At 41.0% G+C, this 19,766-nt stretch overlaps 2 protein-coding genes across 4 annotated transcripts in view; one reads left to right on the top strand and one right to left on the bottom strand.

The window, feature by feature from the left end:
- sorcs2 (sortilin-related VPS10 domain containing receptor 2) overlaps positions 1-14,866 on the top strand; it is a 167,277-nt gene extending 152,411 nt beyond the window's left edge. Inside the window, exons 19-28 of one of the 3 annotated variants that reach the window (XM_058068160.2) lie at positions 78-264; positions 2,246-2,379; positions 2,464-2,587; positions 2,693-2,805; positions 5,070-5,192; positions 5,254-5,353; positions 5,439-5,477; positions 10,311-10,410; positions 10,971-11,119; positions 11,320-14,866. In XM_058068160.2, the coding sequence (XP_057924143.2) occupies positions 78-264; positions 2,246-2,379; positions 2,464-2,587; positions 2,693-2,805; positions 5,070-5,192; positions 5,254-5,353; positions 5,439-5,477; positions 10,311-10,410; positions 10,971-11,119; positions 11,320-11,384 (1,134 nt within the window). In that variant the 3' untranslated portion in view covers positions 11,385-14,866. Of the gene's footprint in view, positions 1-77; positions 265-2,245; positions 2,380-2,463; positions 2,588-2,692; positions 2,806-5,069; positions 5,193-5,253; positions 5,354-5,438; positions 5,478-10,310; positions 10,411-10,970; positions 11,202-11,319 lie in introns of all 3 variants that reach the window. The other 2 variants (XM_058068159.2, XM_058068161.2) reach the window with 2 other exon arrangements.
- Positions 14,867-14,964: 98 nt separating this feature from the next.
- LOC131126030 (protein BTG3-like) lies at positions 14,965-18,567 on the bottom strand. The gene is made up of 3 exons (XM_058068166.2): positions 18,358-18,567; positions 16,559-16,696; positions 14,965-15,160 (listed from the first exon to the last, which is right to left on the bottom strand). The coding sequence occupies exons 1-3, from the start codon at positions 18,519-18,521 to the stop codon at positions 15,004-15,006; spliced, it is 459 nt and encodes a 152-aa protein (XP_057924149.1). The 5' UTR covers positions 18,522-18,567; the 3' UTR covers positions 14,965-15,003.
- Between the last annotated feature and the right edge of the window lie 1,199 nt (positions 18,568-19,766).

Below are 19,766 nucleotides of genomic sequence, written 5' to 3' on the forward strand. Positions count from 1 at the left end.
TTATCTGGGGCTGTTTTCCAAAGTCTTGTTCAACAGTCTAATAAGCGTCTGTCTTCTCTTTCCTCCTCTTGACCCAGGGGGACACAAGCAGCACTAAGTACCAGGTGGACCTTGGCGATGGCTTCCGGGCCATCTACCGGAACTTGACGGTGACAGATGAACCCATCCAGCACCGCTATAGGAATCCGGGCATTTACAAAGTTTCCGTCCAGGCGGAGAATATGGCGGGGCGCGACGAGGCCACCATGTACATCCAGGTCACAGGTCAGCACTTTAGTTAAAAAAAGAAAAACACCTTACATCCATCTGCAGACAACGTCAACGCTTTCATTACAACAGGGGTCTCAAACTCAATTTACTTGGGGGCCACTGGAGCTAGGGTCTGGGTGAGACTGGGCCACATCAAGTTTTCCAAAAAAAAAAAAAACGCATTTATTAAAAACCGAAAAATGAATGAACTTTGCTTTGGTTCCGATTTTCTACAAGAAAAGCTCTGATAAAACATTCCACTGTTCTCAAATATCTTACTTTTTATTTTTTTACACAAAATAAGATGAAAAAATAAATAAACAAATCAAGAATAAAGAAAATCAATCAATCAGTAATAAATAAATATAATAATAATAATAAAACACCAAATAATAAAAAAAACTTAAGAAACCACATATAGTTGGTTAACAAAGCATTATTAGAGCCCTGTAGACATGACAAAACACAACTATAGTCACATTTATACTCTTTTTATTTACAACATATTGCGCAACTGCTGGGTTTGAGACACATGCTAACTCGCAAACTAGAGAGCTAGCAACCTAAACGGTAGCCTTCAAGTTATTTCCTTTAAACTTAAATAGCCAAAAACTTACCACTTCCACACGGATAGGGAGGATAACTATTAACAGTTATTTAACCTTTAACATGAACATTAATCAAACGTAATAATTTTTTCTGGGTACATGATACCATACAGCATCCATATCAAACTTGCACGGGCCACACTAACATTACACTTTCATATCAAGGCAGGGGCCTCAAACTAGTGTCCTGTGGGCCACATTTGGCCCGCGGGTCGCATGTTTGAGACCCCTGCATTACACCTTTTAATGCACACTGAGCATTAAAGTGTTCATGACACCAAAAAAAGTTTTAACAATAACAAAATGAAAGTACTCCCTTAATAAAACATTTCCGACATTACACAAGTATGAAATAGGAGCGAAACCAACTGGTGATTTTGGTACACACACACACACACACACACACACACATCTATGCAGTCTCCATGGAGTGTCATGGCACCGCAGTCACAAGAGGACAAAGCCAGAGGGTAGGGGCAACATTTACACCAACAAGGAGACAAATTAAAGCTACAGAAGTTGATAAGTCATTTTAAGTATATGGATAAAACCTACTAGTTTAATAAATATCAATGTTCTGGAGGAAGATACTTTTAAAACTTGACATGACACCAGGATGCATCCTGGTGTGCGGGAAACGGCCAAACAGCCATGTTTTAACCAAACCTTCATTTGTGTATCCCCAATCAAGTAAAGTAAGCCTGAAATGTCCATGTACAAAAATTTAGATGCCATGTCATCCAGTAATAATTCACTACATAGCAGACAGTCTACATAAATAGTGAATTCAATTTGTGATTACTTTCTATGCCTCACAGGAGCATCACAACAACATGAACCAAAGAATATGTCATTTAAATGCATTAATCAATTAAAACAGCAACATGAAAGAGGTGTAGAAAGTTATATTATCCATTACACAGACGGCTTCTGCAAGGAAAGCTTCTCAGGTAATAAATAGCATGAAGGAGCGTCTTCTTCCATCCAATGACCACAATCACAACAGTGTCATTGACACCAAATAACTTGGCTTCACTTTCATTCATTTGGAGTTTGTATTACAGTTGTTATGTTCCGCCGGACAGTAGTTGTCACTTCCTGTCCTGCACTCTTATTTCGGTGTGCTGCACTTCCTGCTGTGGGGAAGTTGCAGCCGCTTGACCTCAGTGTAATTGTACATGACTGGTGGCAATTACAATCAGTGGGGTTTAAAAGCCCAGCGTCACCAAATGGACAGTGCTGGTTCATTGCGACTGACTCGTGTGGCCTTTCAATGTTATTTTCACTGCAAAAAAACAAGATTAAAATAGTGTCATTAGTACTTTAAATACAGTATATGCATGTATATACATGTATTTCATTTTTATATAAAACTGTCCATCATGCAGCACCTCTGCAGGAAGTGCACCTGGAAGTGATCCCCATCGCTGGGAGAAACCACCAAGTTAACCTGACAGCCATTGTCCTACCTGCCAAGGCCAACTTCACTGTCTTCTACTGGTGGATTGGAGACAGCCTGAAGGTAAGCTTCCTCAGGAGAAATACATTAGGACAGAATGAGGTCATGTTCTGCTTCTGTTGTTACTAACGTGATAGTGTCATGCAGCCAACATTGACTCTTCAGAACAGTATGGTGACGAGTTTCCCAGAGCCAGGCGATATTTCTGTCACCATCCAAGCCTCGAACGGGAGATCCATGGTCCAAGACACCAGGACGATCCGTGTCTATGGTAAATGACGTAAATGACATTCACCATTTACTATTGCATTCAGATATGTTGTCTTTTTGTATGACTTTGGTGATCTTCATCCACTGAGGTGTCCTACCTTTGCAGATAACTTCCACATCATTCCTCTGAGCTTCAGCAAACATCTGGATCGCTTCAACCCTAACATTCCTCAATGGCGAGAGGACGTGGGTCAGGTGGTCACCAAGGTACTCGCAAAGGTTAGTGAACCTCAGTCACCAAAACTCTTTGCAGTATATCATAAAAAGCGAGGATACCCCTCGCATTTCCTGCTGAAAGTACTTTTATGAGTGTATATCTTTTTCTTTTTTATGACTTATAAAGTATAACCAGTAAGCATACTTCAAAGCATATACTTTAAAGTAGTCAGCTTTTATTGCATTATAAATTCACTTTCAATACACAGCTGTAATTGTCTAAATTGCTGGCAACAGAAGTGAGTATTGAGTAGCAAGACAATAATAGTAGCAATTGATTGGTGCATGAGTGCTACTGGCACTGGGAGCAATGCGAATTCTGACGCTCCACTCCCTTGATGATGGGGCTGCATGAGGGCTGGAGGCACTAGGGGAGCTGCGATTCACAGGGGGAAATACAAATTCCAACATATATACTGACTGCGAAATTGTGAACACGGTCTCTTGTTGGTGGTGTGGCACCGCCATGATTTGGGGCTACATGAGTACAGTACATGAAACTGGAGGAGCTGATTCATAGAGGGGAAAACATAAATTGCAACACAAAGGAGTAGTAAGAACCTCCTCCATTTTCTTTTTGAGTGTAATGAGACAGTACAGAACGTAGCATATCATGTACAGCAGTGCATGGCCATTAGTTTGAGGCCCTCGCCTTGATATGAAAGTTTAGTGTTAGTGCGGCCCGCGCAAGTTTGATATGGATGCTGTATGGTATCATGTACCCAGAAAAAATTATTACGTTTGATTAATGTTCATGTTAAAGGTTAAATAACTGTTAATAGTTATCCTCCCTATCCGTGTGGAAGTGGTAACTTTTGGGCTTTTTTTAAGTTTAAAGGAAATAACTTGGAGGCTACCGTTTTGGTCGCTAGATCTCTAGTTTGCGAGTTAGCATGTGTCTCAAGACCCTGCAGTTGCGCAATATGTTGTAAATAAAAAGAGTATAAATGTGACTATAGTCGTGTTTTGTCATGTCTACAGGGCTCTAATAATGCTTTGTTAATTTTAATCTGAAAAAAATAATTTGTCTACCCACCAACTATATGTGGTTTCTTAAGTTTTTATTATTTGCTGTTTTATTATTATTATTATATTTATTTATTACTGATTGATTGATTTTCTTTATTCTTGATTTGTTTATTTTTCATCTTATTTTGTGCAGAAAAATAAAAATTAAGGACAGTGGAATGTTTTATCAGTGCTTTTATTGTAGAAAATCGGAACCAAAGCACTGAAAAAGTTTGTATATTTTTCTGTTTTTAATTAATGCTTTTTTTTGTTGTTTTTTTGGGGGAAACCTGATGTGGCCCAGTCTCACCCAGACCCTAGCTCCAGTGGCCCCCAAGTAAATTGAGTTTGAGACCCCTGATGTACAGTCATCACTCCCCACATCACTGTTCTAATTTCACAGCTTCACTCTTTCACTGTCTTTCTAATGTATATTAATTAGAGCTGTCAAAGTTAAAGCAGTAATGATGCATTAACAGAAGTTCCAATCATAGTGCGCACCTCCTGTTTGACCCTCAGCCCACACCATAGTTTCATTGAAGCATTGTTACGGATTGAAGCATCGATAGCCCATCAATCCATCAATTTTTCATTCCATTCCATTCTATTCCATTCTCCTTCACTTATCCGGGTACGGGTCACAGGGGCAGCAGTCTTAGTAGGCAAGCCCAGACTTTCCGGTCCCTGACCACCTCCTCCAGCTCCACCAGGAGGACACCAAAGCGTTCCCAGGCCAGCTGTGAGACATAATCCCTCCAGCATGTCCTCGATCTGCCCCGGGGCCTTCTCCCGGATGACCGAGCTCCTCACCCTATCTCTTAGGGTGAGTCCAGCTACCCTATGGACTAAACTAATTACAGCCGCTTGTATCCGCGATCTTGTTCTTTCGGTTACGATCCAAAGCTCATGACCATAGAGGAGGATGGGATCATATATTGAACGGTAAATTGAGAGCTTTGCCTTCCAGCTCAGCTCTCTTTTCACCACAACGGTCCGATACAGTGACCGCATTACTGCAGACTCTGCGCCGATCCACCCAACGACCTCACGTTCCCACCTGAACCCCAAGAAACTTGAACTCCTTCACTTGGGGGACTTAGGGGGACTTTGTCCCCTCATGCCCCAGTGTTGTGCCGGCCCTGGTAAATGTATATTCTACCTTGGTCACTGGGTCTTTACCCACGTTTATTGCAGGTTTAAATGATTTCACAGCAGGCAAAATAATAATTGTGCTATTGAATCTTCTATTTTAACCTCAGGCCACAGGGGTCCCCCAGGAGTCCCTGGTTACCGTGGTGAAGGCAGGCTTCCCCACCAGGGCTGAGCTGTACATACTTCCAGTTGAGAGCACCTCAGCTAAGAGGAGCGCCATCCAAGATAAGGTAAACATGTCTCTTTCCACGTGATATTATTAATATTATAATATAAAATTGTGGTCCACAGCGTATTCCCGCCATCATGCAGGCTTTCAAAGACAACAACGTGAGCTTTATGGTGCGAGGAGGTCTGCAGGTACTGGTGCAGCCAGGAGACCCAGACGCAGGTACTGGTTTCACACCTTAGGGTGCCTCTTCAACAAAGTACTGTAGGTTTTGTCGTAATGATGAATTGCCTGTTTATTTCCGAAGGGCTAAATGCTATCGACTCCACAGCAGGAGCGAATACTGGTGCGTGCATCAATCACACAATCCTGCGTCAGTTTTTCCCTTTCCTGGTTTCCAAAGCCTATCCAGTCTGGACCACTATGTGCCATGTTGTGCTGTTTTAGCCCTGTAATTACCCTTTTTACCCAAATTGTGTGAATGCTGAGCAAACCAACTCATATTGCCATCATTGTAGAATTATAATAGAATATTTTAAAACAACGGTTGCTGAATTGTGCTGGATGTGCACTACCTTTTGTGAGATATTACCTTATTACCAGTCTGAATGATACCAGTCTATAATGGTGTGGACCATCACATATACATGTCACTCTCCTCCCCTCCAAGCAGGTAGTTAGTACCTCCCAAGATGACATGCAGCTCTGGCTGGGGATTGCTGTGATATGTTATGTTGTAAAAACCTTCTCTCAGCACTCACATGCTTTTTTTTTTTAAACACAATTTTCTACTCTCCTTTACTCTCCCAAAACATTTCGATGTTTTTAATTTTGTTTTTTAAAAAAGGTTAAAACGCGCACACACACATACAGACCAGATCGATCAATCTTAATGAGGTTTTAAGTAGAGCAACACAATATGTAAAAGCAGGAAGGGGGAGTGTGACAAAAAAGCACTTACAATAACAACTAGAAAATTCCCCTGGAAATTTTGATGGGCATGCAACCTGTGCTGTGAACCTCGGACCCGGTGTCTGCTGTGCCACACCGCCGAGCAATGCCATGCATACATTACATGAGGAATTTAGCAAAATCTAGCGAGATGGCACTCTATAGCGAAAGCCTTTAGAACTGAGGAATACAGCTATACTGTTAACATGCTAACAGTTAACATACTCGCACCAAAAGTGTAGAGAAAGCATTCCTACATCATGCTGTGTATATATAGGCCTTTAATCAGCCAAAAAAATAGCCAAAATTCCAACATGCTAACAGTTAGCATGGTGACACCTAGCAAGATAGCACTAAGTGGCGAAAGTGCAGATGCAGTTCCATCGTGTCCATATATCATGCCATGTGTGTATTTTCATTTAGATGTGCATAAAAAAGTCAAAATCGTAACATGCTAACAGTTGGAATGGTATCATTTACCAAGAAAGCACCAAGACCCAAAAGTGTTAAGGAAGTCCCATAGTGTCCCTGCATCATGCCATATGTGTATTTGCCTTTAGACTTGAGTAAATCAGCTAACATGCTAATGGTCATCATGCTAGCACCTAGCAAGTACCAAAAGTGCAAAGGCTGTCCTATAACGTCCCTGCATAATGCCATGTGTGTATTTGCCTTTAGACATGAGTAAATTAGCTTAAATGCTTAAATGCTAGCAATTAGCATGTTAGCACCCATGCAGTATTAAAGGGCAGAGAGGTAGTGAGGTGCAGATTCGATACCAAACTATCCTGACATGATGATAACACAGGCTGATGCTGTATCAAGGATTCTATGAAAATGTTGATATTTTGATACTTCAGTCATTTGAGGTGACTGCAGTCACTGTGCTTACTTAGAAAGATACAACTTTTAAAATCTACCAGATGCATGAGATGTATGGTATCAGCTGGGAAGGTAATCATTGTAATCGCACATTACTACACACAGTCGTTTTAAAAGAGGAGGAGAAAAGGTGTAAACTCCATTATACTGCAGCAGGTGGCGGCCATATTGACAATGAATGAGCACAAATCACTGAAAGGTCTGAATCCCTCATGTCGAACAGAAGCCTTTTAGGGCCAAACGATTCAAGATATTGACACCACAAGACGGCTGTGAGTGGCCCGAGGGTTGGGGCTTTGCATGGATCTGCTCGTTTTGCAAATCGGTCGCCATGGCCGGACACGGCATAAGGCAAATGTCTGGTGCGCTATGCCACCGTGCATCCAGGGAGGTGGGGAGAACCACAGTGTTGGCTGGTAGAAGCGCATTAATGTTGAATATGCTCCATGGTCCAAGCAGAAATAAGAACTCTACAAGAAAGTGGTGAGAGCAGTGGAGTTATATAATATATATATATATATATATATATATATATATATATATATATATATATATATGTACAGTGAAGAAAATAAGTATTTGAACACCCTGCTATTTTGCTATTTCTCCCACTTAGAAATCATGGAGGGGTCTGAAATTTTCATCGTAGGTGCATGTCCACTGTGAGAGAGATAAACTAAAAAGAAAAATCCAGAAATCACAATGCATGATTTTTTAACAATTTATTTGTGTGATACAGCTGCAAATAAGTATTTGAACACCTGTGTATCATCTAGAATTCTGACCCTGAAAGACCTGTTAGTCTGCCCATTAGAAGTCCACTTGCACTCCATGTATCATCCTGAATCAGATGCACCTGTTTGAGGTCGTTAGCTGCATAAAGACACCTGTCCACCCCATACAATCAGTAAGACTTTAACTTGTAACATGGCGAAGACCAAAGAGCTGTCCAAAGACACCAGAGACAAAATTGTACACCTCCACAAGGCTGGAAAGGGCTACGGAGCAATTACCAAGCAGCTTGGTGAAAAAAGGTCCACTGTTGGAGCTATCATTAGAAAATGGAAGAAGCTAAACATGACGGTCAATCTCAATCGGAGTGGAGCCCCATGCAAGATATCACCTCGTGGGGTCTCAATGATTCTAAGAAAGGTGAGGAATCAGCCCAGAACTACACGACAGGACTTGGTCAATGACCTGAAAAGAGCTGGGACCACCGTTTCCAAGGTTACTGTAGGTAATACACTAAGACGTCATGATGTGAAATCATGCATGGCACGAAAGGTTCCCCTGCTTAAACCAGCACATGTCAAGGCCCGTCTTAAGTTTGCATATGACCATTTGGATGATACAGAGGAGTCATGGGAGAAAGTTTTATGGTCAGATGAGACCAAAATAGAACTTTTTGGTCATAATTCCAATAAGCGTGTTTGGAGGAAGAAGAATGAAGAGTACAATCCGAAGAACACCATCCCTACTGTGAAGCATGGGGGTGGTAGCATCATGCTTTGGGGGTGTTTTTCTGCACATGGGACAGGACGAGTGCACTGCATTAAAGAGAGGATGACTGGGGCCGTGTATTGTGAGATTTTGGGGAACAACCTCCTTCCCTCTGTCAGAGCATTGAAGATGGGTCGTGGCTGGGTCTTCCAACACGACAACGACCCGAAGCACACAGCCAGGAAAACCAAGGAGTGGCTCCGTAAGAAGCATATCAGCTAGCATGGCCCAGCCAGTCTCCAGACCTGAACCCAATCGAAAATCTTTGGAGGGAGCTCAAACTCCGTGTTTCTCAGCGACAGCCCAGAAACCTGACTGATCTAGAGAAGATCTGTGTGGAGGAGTGGGCCAAGATCCCTCCTGCAGTGTGTGCAAACCTGGTGAAAAACTACAGGAAACGTTTGACCTCTGTAATAGCAAACAAAGGCTACTGTACCAAATATTAACATTCATTTTCTCAGGTGTTCAAATACTTATTAGCAGCTGTATCACACAAATAAATTGTTAAAAAATCATGCATTGTGATTTCTGGATTTTTCTTTTTAGTTTATCTCTCTCACAGTGGACATGCACCTACGATGAAAATTTCAGACCCCTCCATGATTTCTAAGTGGGAGAAATAGCAAAATAGCAGGGTGTTCAAATACTTATTTTCTTCACTGTATATATGTTTATACAACACAATTCCTCTTCAAGAAGCAGACATGCAACTGTCGCCATGGTGGAAGTCAAGTAAACAATGGAAAACTTCAGCTCCAGTTGAGTACCATGTAAGGCACGTGGTTTCGATATACTGCACCCTGCAGTTTGGGAGCAGACGCCGTGCAGAATATAAAGTCACACATGGTCTCTCGAGCAGATTTCTGCACAGCTCATTCAAGCGGAAAGTATAACCCAGCCTTGATATTGTAGGGTCCAAATACCCAGTGAGTGCAGTCATTATGTAATGGCAAAGAGGAGTATCACAAAATGTATGTAAATGTACAGTATATATAACTGAGTCACTAGTGTTTTTCAATTCCCCCCAATTATACCTCAATGTTTCCTTCATCTTTTTATACATACAGTGCATCCGGAAAGTATTCACAGGGCTTCACTTTTTCTACATTTTGTCATGTTACAGCCTCATTCCAAATTGAATTAAATTAATCTCTTACCTCAAAATTTTACACAAAATACTCCATTATGACAATGTGACAAAAGGTTTTTTTCCACTGATCATCCTTGAGATCTTTCTACAGTTTAATTGGAGTCCACCTGCAGTAAATTCAGTTGATTGGACATGATTTGGAAATATAATAACTGTCTATATAAGGTCCCACAGTTGACTGTGCATGTCAGAGCACAAACACCAAGCATGAAGTCAAAAGAACTGTCTGTAGACCTGCGAGACAGGATTGTCTTGAGGCACAAATCTGGAAGAAGAATGGGCAAAACTGCCTAAAGATAGGTGTGCTAAACTTGTGGGATCATATTCAAAAAGACTTGAGGCTGTAATTGCTGCCAAAGGTGGATCAACAAAGTATTAAGCAAAGGCTGTGAATACTTATGTAAATGTGAATTTGTTGTTTTCTATTTTTAATAAATTCAAAACATGTCAAAAAAAACATTTTTCACATTATCATAATGGAGTATTTTGTGTAGAATTTTGAGGTAAGAGATTAATTTAATTCAGTTTGGAATGAGGCTGTAACATGACAAAATGTAGAAAAAGTGAAGCGCTGTGAATACTTTCCGGATGCACTGTAAGATTGTGTTTATTTTTATTTATGTTTTCTTAATTTATTTTCTTAATTATTCTGTCAATAACTGATGGACGAATAAAGGTATATCTAATCTAATCTAGGCCACGGAGCTGCTGGTGGTCCTGGCGTGTGGGCGCTTGCTGTGGTCTTCCTGGTCAGTGTCGTTACCACGGCCTCCTTCATCCTCTTCAAGTTCAAGAGGTGAGACAGTGTTGGACTCCTTATAAAACCTAAATTATGTATGCATGTTGTCACACTAAGTTTAAGTGAAGTTTTTGTCATTTTAAGTCAATTGCATTTATGTAAGACCAATTCACAACAGCAAGTTATTGAGGATGTCTACAACCAATCACCATGTACATTGAATAATTATATCATTATATTATCTTTCAATGATCTGTATACATTATGTATAAAGTATGGACTTGATTGGACAGCTTCTGTGACATATTGCCTGACATAACGCAAATACTGGCTGTGTGAATTCAAGGTCTGCATCCTACCAGGCCAGAAACATTTAAGCGTGACAAACTTGCAAAAAAAGAGGGCAAACACTTTTTCACTCCAAGTGAACCGTTGTATGACTGAATACCATTCCTTTCATGCAGCAGCAGCACTTCCTAACACCAAAAAGTCACCTGAATTTAAACCAGTGCAAAGCCTAATCCCCATACTACAGCCTCCATCTTATACCAATTCCCAACACAATCCTACAGTCCTTGGCTCAGGACTGAGGAGGTCTATCCCCTGCTGTTTTGCAGGAAGCTTCCAGGTGGCCGCAGCGTCTACGCCCAGATGCACAATGAGAAGGAGCAGGAAATGACCAGCCCGGTCAATCACAGTGAGGACACGCAGCACATCATCCAGGGCGAGGAGTTCATCGACGATGACTTGGACTCACAGACTCTAGGTAACGCCAGAGGTAGCCCCGCCTTCCGATCCCTTATACGGACAACCACTAACCACTGCTACTAAACACCTCCTACAAAAAGGTACTACAGAACTTTCTATGACTCATGATTTTTTTGCATGGATGATATCAGCTCAACAACAACAACAGATATGAAAATTTTTTTTACTACACCTGATCTCCCCCCATCTTGTTGCCAGGCAACCATTCAGGTGTGGTACTGAGCGTCAACTCAAAAGAACTCCGCAATTACCTGAGCAGCTGATGGCTGCCATGGCAACATCCAACCAGCACTTCCTTCTCCTCTTCCTTGCGGGATACTTCACTTTCCCAAATCCAGTGACGGCATTGCCTCATGGCTCCCTCCTCCAAGGGATGGTAGCCATATTGCCACGTCCTATGACAATAGTGTGAATAGTGTGAACGCTAAGCAACCCACACCAAAGTGCGCAATTTTTTTTTTTTATAATATGAATTTCTTGGGTGGGGGTGTCCAAACTTTTCCTTTGAGGTCCAAATACAGAGAAATGGAAAGCATGTGGCGTCCACAACGTTTTAAAACCAATGCAATGTAGGTCAACAGACTGTATGCATTCTAATCATTGCTTTGTGTTAGAAGTGACAAGGCAAATTACCGTACCCTTTATTTTAGATAAACCAATTATATTTAAATTGGACTCACCCATAAAGCAGGGGTGTCAAACTCATTTTAGCCCAGGGGCCACATGGAGGAAAATCTACTTCCAAGTGGGCCGGATCGGTAAAATCATGGTATATATTGTATTCCATGATTTTAATTAAACTAATAATTTGAAATAGGGTTGGGCCATATGGACCTTAGCATATATCACAATATTTTTTGGATGTATCACAATATGACAATATAAAATTTAAATTCTGCAAAGTCTTGTATAAAAAGCTACAAACCTTAAACCATATAATGAAAATCACTTGTCACAAATTGTAAAGCACATGTATTTATTGATAAGAAAGTGGCTAACTTATCTAATTTGATTCTACTAAATCATCAACAAATTGTAATGCCTGTGCTTGCGATGAAGGAAGATGTAGTCACCCATGCAATTCTAACTGCAAGATATTGTTTTGTTTACGCAGACATGGGGCAAACGGCGCTCTCACAGAAGTGTGTTCTATGTGTGAAGAATGTGTATTTGCGGAAAAGACTAGCCACATTCAAAAATAAACATGCTTCTACGTGATATTTGTCGGCATGAAAACTCACATAGTGGCGACCAAGGTTCTATTGTTTCAGCACTGCAGCATGCTGCGAACACACCAAACATACAGCTTTCCCGTTCACTTATGTGAATAAATAGGAGGATAACCATTTCTTTTGGAACACTTGGCAATCTGCGTCCACTTTTCTTGTTTTCTGACAGAGCTATATTGGCGTAATGAGGGTGCCAAAGCACATAATGTTAAGTGTGGAAGCCGTAATAGATGTATTCATTCATTGACGCAGGTAAAAGACAACGTGGCTCGCTGCACTTGCTCTGCGCTGATATAAACAATTTACTTGCTTAACACAATTACTATAGTACCATGCCGTCTTTGTACTTAAAACAGCAGTTTAATTATACTTTAATTATACTTTAGAGGCGGCACAGCGGTTGAGTGGTTAGTGCACAGACCTCACAGCTAGGAGACCAGGGTTCAATTCCACCCTCGGCCATCTCTGTGTGGAGTTTACATGTTCTCCCCGTGCATGTGTGGGTTTTCTCCGGGTACTCCGGTTTCCTCCCACATTCCAAAAACATGCTAGGTTAATTGGTGACTCCAAATTGTCCATAGGTATGAATGTGAGTGTGAATGGTTGTTTGTCTATATGTGCCCTGTGATTGGCTACCCCGCCTCTCACCTGAAGACAGCTGGGATAGGCTCCAGCACCCACGCGACCCTTGTGAGGATAAACAGTAGAAAATGAATGAATACAGAGTGGCTAGTGAAGTGAGAAAGGAATCTGTTTCAGTGTATTCTGTCATGAAGCCAAGAGCTCTCCAGTTCGGCCATGGCATACTTTATAAAATGGTTTGTTTGACACCCCTGGCCTAAACCCTATAATATGCCGCTCACACCTAAAAAGTATTTTGAATTAAGTTTTTGAAGTGAAGAAACATTTCCAGGGATATAGTATCCAGTATTGTGCTTACAAAACCCCTTTTATCTTATTATACGCAGTGGAGCCAATCGACTTGTGATACAGCGCCCTTTGCTAGATTCTCAGCTTTATCACTGTTCCCCCTATTTATATTTCCATTATTTACACTTTAAAGCAGATAAAATAAAATCTACAAATAGCATATTTCAAATAGATACTTTGATATTTAATGTGTCTTAATATCAATAATAAAATTATATTTATTTCTTACTTTGAGCCACAGTTTGGACATCCCTGCCATTGCCGCAAATGCAAAGCAGCCACCAGAGGGCAGTATTTCATTCATTACTTTATTTCAATACTCTTGCCCATGATTACGTTGTGGTCTTCGCAGCCTTCATTTTTCTAAATGATTTCAAATCCTCATGGGGTTGTATTTATTTGTGTTAACAGCACACCACACCTCCTCCTCGTTTTTAACATGGGCTGGTTGATGAAGGAGGGCAGGTACAGCAAGTGGACATATTTGGCCTATATTAGGCCTAACCCGCAGTGGATCAGGTTTGATGTAAATGTGTAAATAGAACTTAATCTCCACTTTGTACATATGATCCTTTCACATGAGTGTTTTACACGGCGAGTTGTTGTTGTTCAATGTGACCACAAGCATCTTATTTTCCACGGGGTTATTTCATCCTGGGACTGGGAATTATTAACAACATCCTATTTTGATACAATTGCACACTGAAGACGATGAATATTTTTGATACATGTGTTATATATATCTCTGTAGGCACTGCTTGACTGCACTGATTGCGTTAAGACTCAAATATACTGCTACACATGCAGGAAGTGAAGAAATGCATATTTTTGGAAGGAAAAAAAGCACAAATAGGCAGGATTTGCATAAATAAAAAAAAAAAGTGTTTTGATTACATCATTCTGTGAATTTGCTGTGCACTTGAGTTAGATCCGGGTACTGGCAGTGCACTGCATTTTGACGTACTTATTATAAGTGTGAACATACTGTCAAACACTTAAGTATGAAAGTGCTCCAATTGAGACCACGCCCTTGCTCCCTCTTCTTACAGGAATTGTACCAATTATGAGGTGTGTCCCAAGATGTTTGAGAGCAGTTTCACTTCCACACTAGTCATGTTTCGTACACATTTTTCTGCTTTTCATGTGGTGTGTGATTTGCCCCCATGTGACAAGGGGGCATGCGGGGGAAAAAGAACTTCCAGGATAGTCATGTGCACAAGCGCAGAGATTCAACTGTTGTTTTCCGATCGTTTGTACCATTTAATGTTGTTTTGCTATTACAATGTCATTATTAGGAATAAATCACTCTTAGTAACGTCTGTGGTTGTTGTTGTCTCAACACTCGAGTATGTGGATGGAGTGCACTCATGTGGGTGTTTTTGCCACTGATTTATTCACATACAAAAATTCAACCAAGAGTCAAATAGACAAAGTATTTTATAACAAAAGTTGTGACTTGTAAAGCAATTTGAAACAAATGAAGACTGGATATCTATGTACAGTATCGGAATCAAACTCTGTTACAAATCTAAGTTTACTACAATGTGCAGCAGAAATGCGATTCATTCATTTGTTTATGTTGGAAGGCCTCAAGTAAACAAGAGTGTCCTGTCCTTGTGACATTCATGTAGTGTTGTTTAGTTCAGGCTACAAAAAAAGCAACATAAAATAAAGTTTATCACTTGTTATCATCAATGACTTACACAATACTACATAAAATGCATCATGTAATACCTGACGTTGAAGGCACACCCGAACAGATGAAACTACTATTGTTCCTCACAGCGCGAGACTTCTTTTTTGCTGACCGTGTGTCTTTTTCTTTGTCGTCTGTCTGCGAGAACTTAGCCACCAAGAAGGAAGGACTGTTCTCTCCGATCCTGTTGAGAGGACATGTTGGCAAAAGTTAAAATTCAGCAAAATTTTGACGGTACAACAGTCAAAACCCAAAATGTAGCAGTGCATTTGTTGTGCGCTGCAGAGGACAGCCTGGGCTTTCCTGAGAAATCAAGAGAAAAATTGCTGCCATACCAACCACAAGACACCATGAAATCCAATTTATTGGGTTTTTAAAGGCGGAAAATTAGTGGTTTCTTTTAAAGCAGTAAGTGTTTAATCAACAGTTTCTGGTGGTTTTGGTGAAAACATCATTTTTAAAATGTCATCTGTTGTGGACATTCCTACTTTCTCATAGAAAAACATAATGGTTGATGTAATAAAAGCTTCAAAATGTAAAAATACATGTGTAAAAAAACTACTTCTCATTTACAATATGACTGACAAAACTTTCAAAACTGAGATGGAATATAAAAAATCCAGGCAACTGCTGTGTAAATGTAATTTATTCAAAAAAAGGCTTGCTCTTTTCATCAGAAAAGTACAGTAATCCTTCGATCATTGCAGTCAACTTCTAGACCAGACCATAATAAGCCCATTTCCGTGAAGTAAGATTCACAGAAATCAAATGTTTTTGTAGTTAAAGGAGACCTATTATGCTCGTTTTTTGACCCTTTGTCTTGAGTTGGGCAGCTACACACAATAACCCACACAGAAAACTTTCTAGATCTTGCAGAATCTGCACCTATTCCAGCTGGGTTTAACATTATTAGAGCATTCTGGATATCAAACAAACCACCTATAATTACCTTGTCCCAATATCGTAGACATAATCAGAGAAAATGAGCAATTTAAGACATAAATATGCTAAATATTATTGTGCATGCTGCAATAAATGTGTCCTGGAGGTGTGGAGGACAGGCACTGATGTCGAGAGTTCAGAGTTGGGTTTTGACACAGTAATCGCCCATGTTTATTATTATTACTTTATTATTACAATGTTATTATTATGCCTGTTGTGAGATCATTCAACAAATACATATATTAGGGTGGCGGTCGATCCGCCCAGGGGGTCATTCGAGCCAGAACCGCCACTGGATGGAGAACTTTATCAAAGATGAGGGATAAGAGAATTATTCAGGCCGCAATAAATACCAATGTCACCAGCAGAAGACATGCCATAAAATATTCATTTACACCAAAGAAAGTCATGGCTATAAGGAGGATCCATCCATCCATGTTTTTATACCGTTTGTTCTCATTAAGGTCCCAGCTGGAAGCCTGAGGATCGCAGACATGCAAGGTGAGATCATGCAAACTCACATACAGAGATGCCCAAAATGTGATTCCCACACTGACCTTCCTGACTGTGACGCCAACACGGCATGCCGTCTATCAGGACATTAATGGCAAAAAATACCAATTTAAAAGACAAGTCTGACCTGCAAGACACCTCACCGGGGTCCACCCACAAGGTGAGGATGGGCGGCAGGCCAAGGTCACAGAAGTTGACCCCACTCTCATGACAGGCTCGCATGATTTCTGGATCAGAGCTGCTCCACATGTTGACACGAATGCATCTTTAATAAAAATGTAAATAGTAAAAAAAAACACAAAAAAAGCACACAATGCTCATGTTAACACATCCTATTATGCTCATTTTTCAGCCCTTTGTATTGAGTGTGATAACCAGCACATAAAGCTTTATAGTTCTTCCAGAATCTGCACCTATTCAAATGTATTTCTTTGAATTTTGTCATTCCCGAGGAAACGGTATGTCTTATGTGTTCCACCCACAGCCCGCCTACTTCACTGTGGTTGGTCACATTCGCAAGTACTTAAAAGGACTTCCGGTTTGCTACTTGATGCGGAGTTGATAATAAACAGTGATGTATCTTCTTAAAATGTTGGCTTTTAACATACAGGATTCCGAATCCGATCTGGAAGTAGAGACTGGACAGTCCGGAGTTTCTCAAGAAAAGAGGTTACTTAAAGACTTCTCCCAATGGTAAGTAGCTTTAGCATTTTAGCATTAGGTTTTCTACAGCATTGGTAACAATGTGGTTATTAAACATTTTTTGCAGGACTACCAGTGTGTAAAAAACTAGAGCCACTAATTGTGGTGGGAAACTGCTATAAGCATCCTTGTTTCCTATATGCACACTCTATAATGCTACATAGACACGCGCTTTTGCTCCATGACTTACACAAAATAAATAGTTAGGACACTGATACATTTTTACTTACTGCTTGGTCTTCTGACTCTTCTGACACGACCAACGACCAACGTTGGAAAGGCATCAGGCTTCAGCAAGTTTGTCGGCTAATCCAGCTGCATAGTGGCCCATGTTCACAAAACAGTCCAGTGTGAAACGCAGTAGACAGATTAAAATGTATTGCTTTTGCTGGTAGGGAATCAGGAACTCCAACCACTTGTGCCTGATGGTGGCCTCTTCAGGAATTGTAAACAAATGTGACTTTCCCATATGAGCCATTGCTAGCCAAGTAAACAGAGGAGCAGAGCTTGGGGGAGGATGGGGGGAGCAGAGCTTGGGGAAGGGCAGGGTGGTTATCTGGCTTACAGCCACATCCATATAAGGAAGTCCGCTCCTTCTTGACATCACAAAAGAGCAGTTTTACCATGAAAAAGCATCATAGGTCCCCTTTAATACACGAAATGTATGTATACATGTATTCATGTATTAAAGGGGGCTTATGCTTTTTTGTTTTCGTCACGTTTCTGATCTATAAAAGTAGTTAGAATGTTGTGTTCTTGTGTTAAATGATGCCAAAGTTTCAGCATTTGGAAGTTTGGGATGGCTCTTGAATGCTCTGTTTCAGACAGTTTTTTCTAACACTCCATGTGACATCATAATGAGCCAGCTTTCCTTATATGGGCGTTCATAGGTACAAGCTGTTAGCTATACAAGCGGGGAGTGGGACCAATCACAGTGGAGTGGCCGTTCCTGGAGGCAGGTCGTGGGTGCAATTAATTAAAACAGACCGTTTTATAAGAAAATACAGCTGTGATAGGTGCAGATTCTTAAAGATCTAGAAATTTTTGTTTGTGTAGCTGCACTATATAGGAGTTCACTCAGTACAAAGTGCCAAAAATGAGCATAGTGGGTCCACTTTAACAGTAAAACGTACACAATGGTGATGTTATGTGAACCTACTGTATGATGGCCACAGTTCTGATGAAGTGTGTGGTGTTGAGTGGATGTTTCAGAAAGAGTTGTACCTGTATGCTTGTCCTTTGCTGGGGTTATCTGGATACCAGTGTCCCTGGAACTTCTCTTTTAAAGCATTTGCCAGCTTTTCAGTGAAAAGCTCAATCTCTGACACCTTTCGCTTGGTCACAAGCATCTTCATCAGGTATACCACTGCTGATAGTTCTCGCTCCATACCGACGGTCGCGTTCTGTCTGTGCTTTTAATTATGCACATGTGTATCGCTGTCTAATGACTGCTGTGCGGGTGTGCGTCATCCTCGCAACAAGGCATGTGTCACAAAGGCAGGTATAACGGCACAAAGGAGCATCCTCCAATAGGAAGCCATAGAAGATGAAAGAGTGATGATGTACAAACACCCTTCATAAATGACATTTTCTTTCTGGTGAATGTACTTGTTGTCAGTGGTCAATGGTTCCATCCAGTTAGAGGATGGAACATCACCACCACCATCCCTAAGGGAAGAACTTCCAGACCTGGTCCTTCTTCTGAGTGAACACAATAACTTGGAGCTCCATAACAACCTTCTTGTCAGGAGGCGACAGGCGGGAAGTGATCTTCTGTACCAATTGGTGCTACCAGCGGAATATCAAACAGAAGTATTACAACAACTTTACAACCGAATGGGTCACATGGGAATTGTGAGAACTCTGGACTTGGTCCGCTCCCGATTCTACTGGCCAAAAATGTCTACCGACGTGGTCAACAAGGTCTAATTTAAGACTCAAGTCTTTACCAGTGCATGTTGCACCTCTTGTCAACATCAAAACATAACGCCCTTTGGTATTGGTGTGCATGGATTTCTTGTCTGTGGAACCCGATGGCCGTGTCAAAGACATACTTAATAATACGTAATAAGGGATCACTTCACAAAGTATGCCATTGCTGTGCCTACGCCAAACCCAAAAGTCAAGACTGTTGCTTATGGGATCACTTCCTCATCTTTATGACATACCAGAAAGGCTTCACAGTGATCAAGGCCCTAACTTTGAATCGAGAACCATTCGAGACATTTGTGAAATGATAGGGATCCACAAGATAAGAACCACTCCCTACCATCCCAGAGTCAAATCCGGTGATTGGTTCAACCAAACCTTACTGGACATGCTAGGAACACCGACTGAAGAAGAAAAAAACATTGGAAGGACTTTGTCAAGCCTCCTGTACATGCGTACCATTCCGTAAAACTTATGAGTTCTTGTTTGGCCGCCATCCCCGCCTTCCAGTGAACCTGGCTTTTGGCCTGCCATTGAATGGAGACAAACCAAACTCACATTCCCAGTATGTGCAGAAATTGAAATCTCACCTGGAAGATGGCTACAAACTGGCATCCGAGAACTCTTCTAAGGTAATGAATCGTAACAAGACCAGATTTGATCGAAGAGTTGCTACGTATATCAGAGTTGAACATTGGAGACAG

Source organism: Doryrhamphus excisus, linkage group LG2 (assembly GCF_037039965.1).
Source record: "Doryrhamphus excisus strain RoL-2023G ecotype Guam linkage group LG2, RoL_Dexc_Guam_v1.1, whole genome shotgun sequence".
NCBI classification, from domain to species: domain Eukaryota; kingdom Metazoa; phylum Chordata; class Actinopteri; order Syngnathiformes; family Syngnathidae; genus Doryrhamphus; species Doryrhamphus excisus.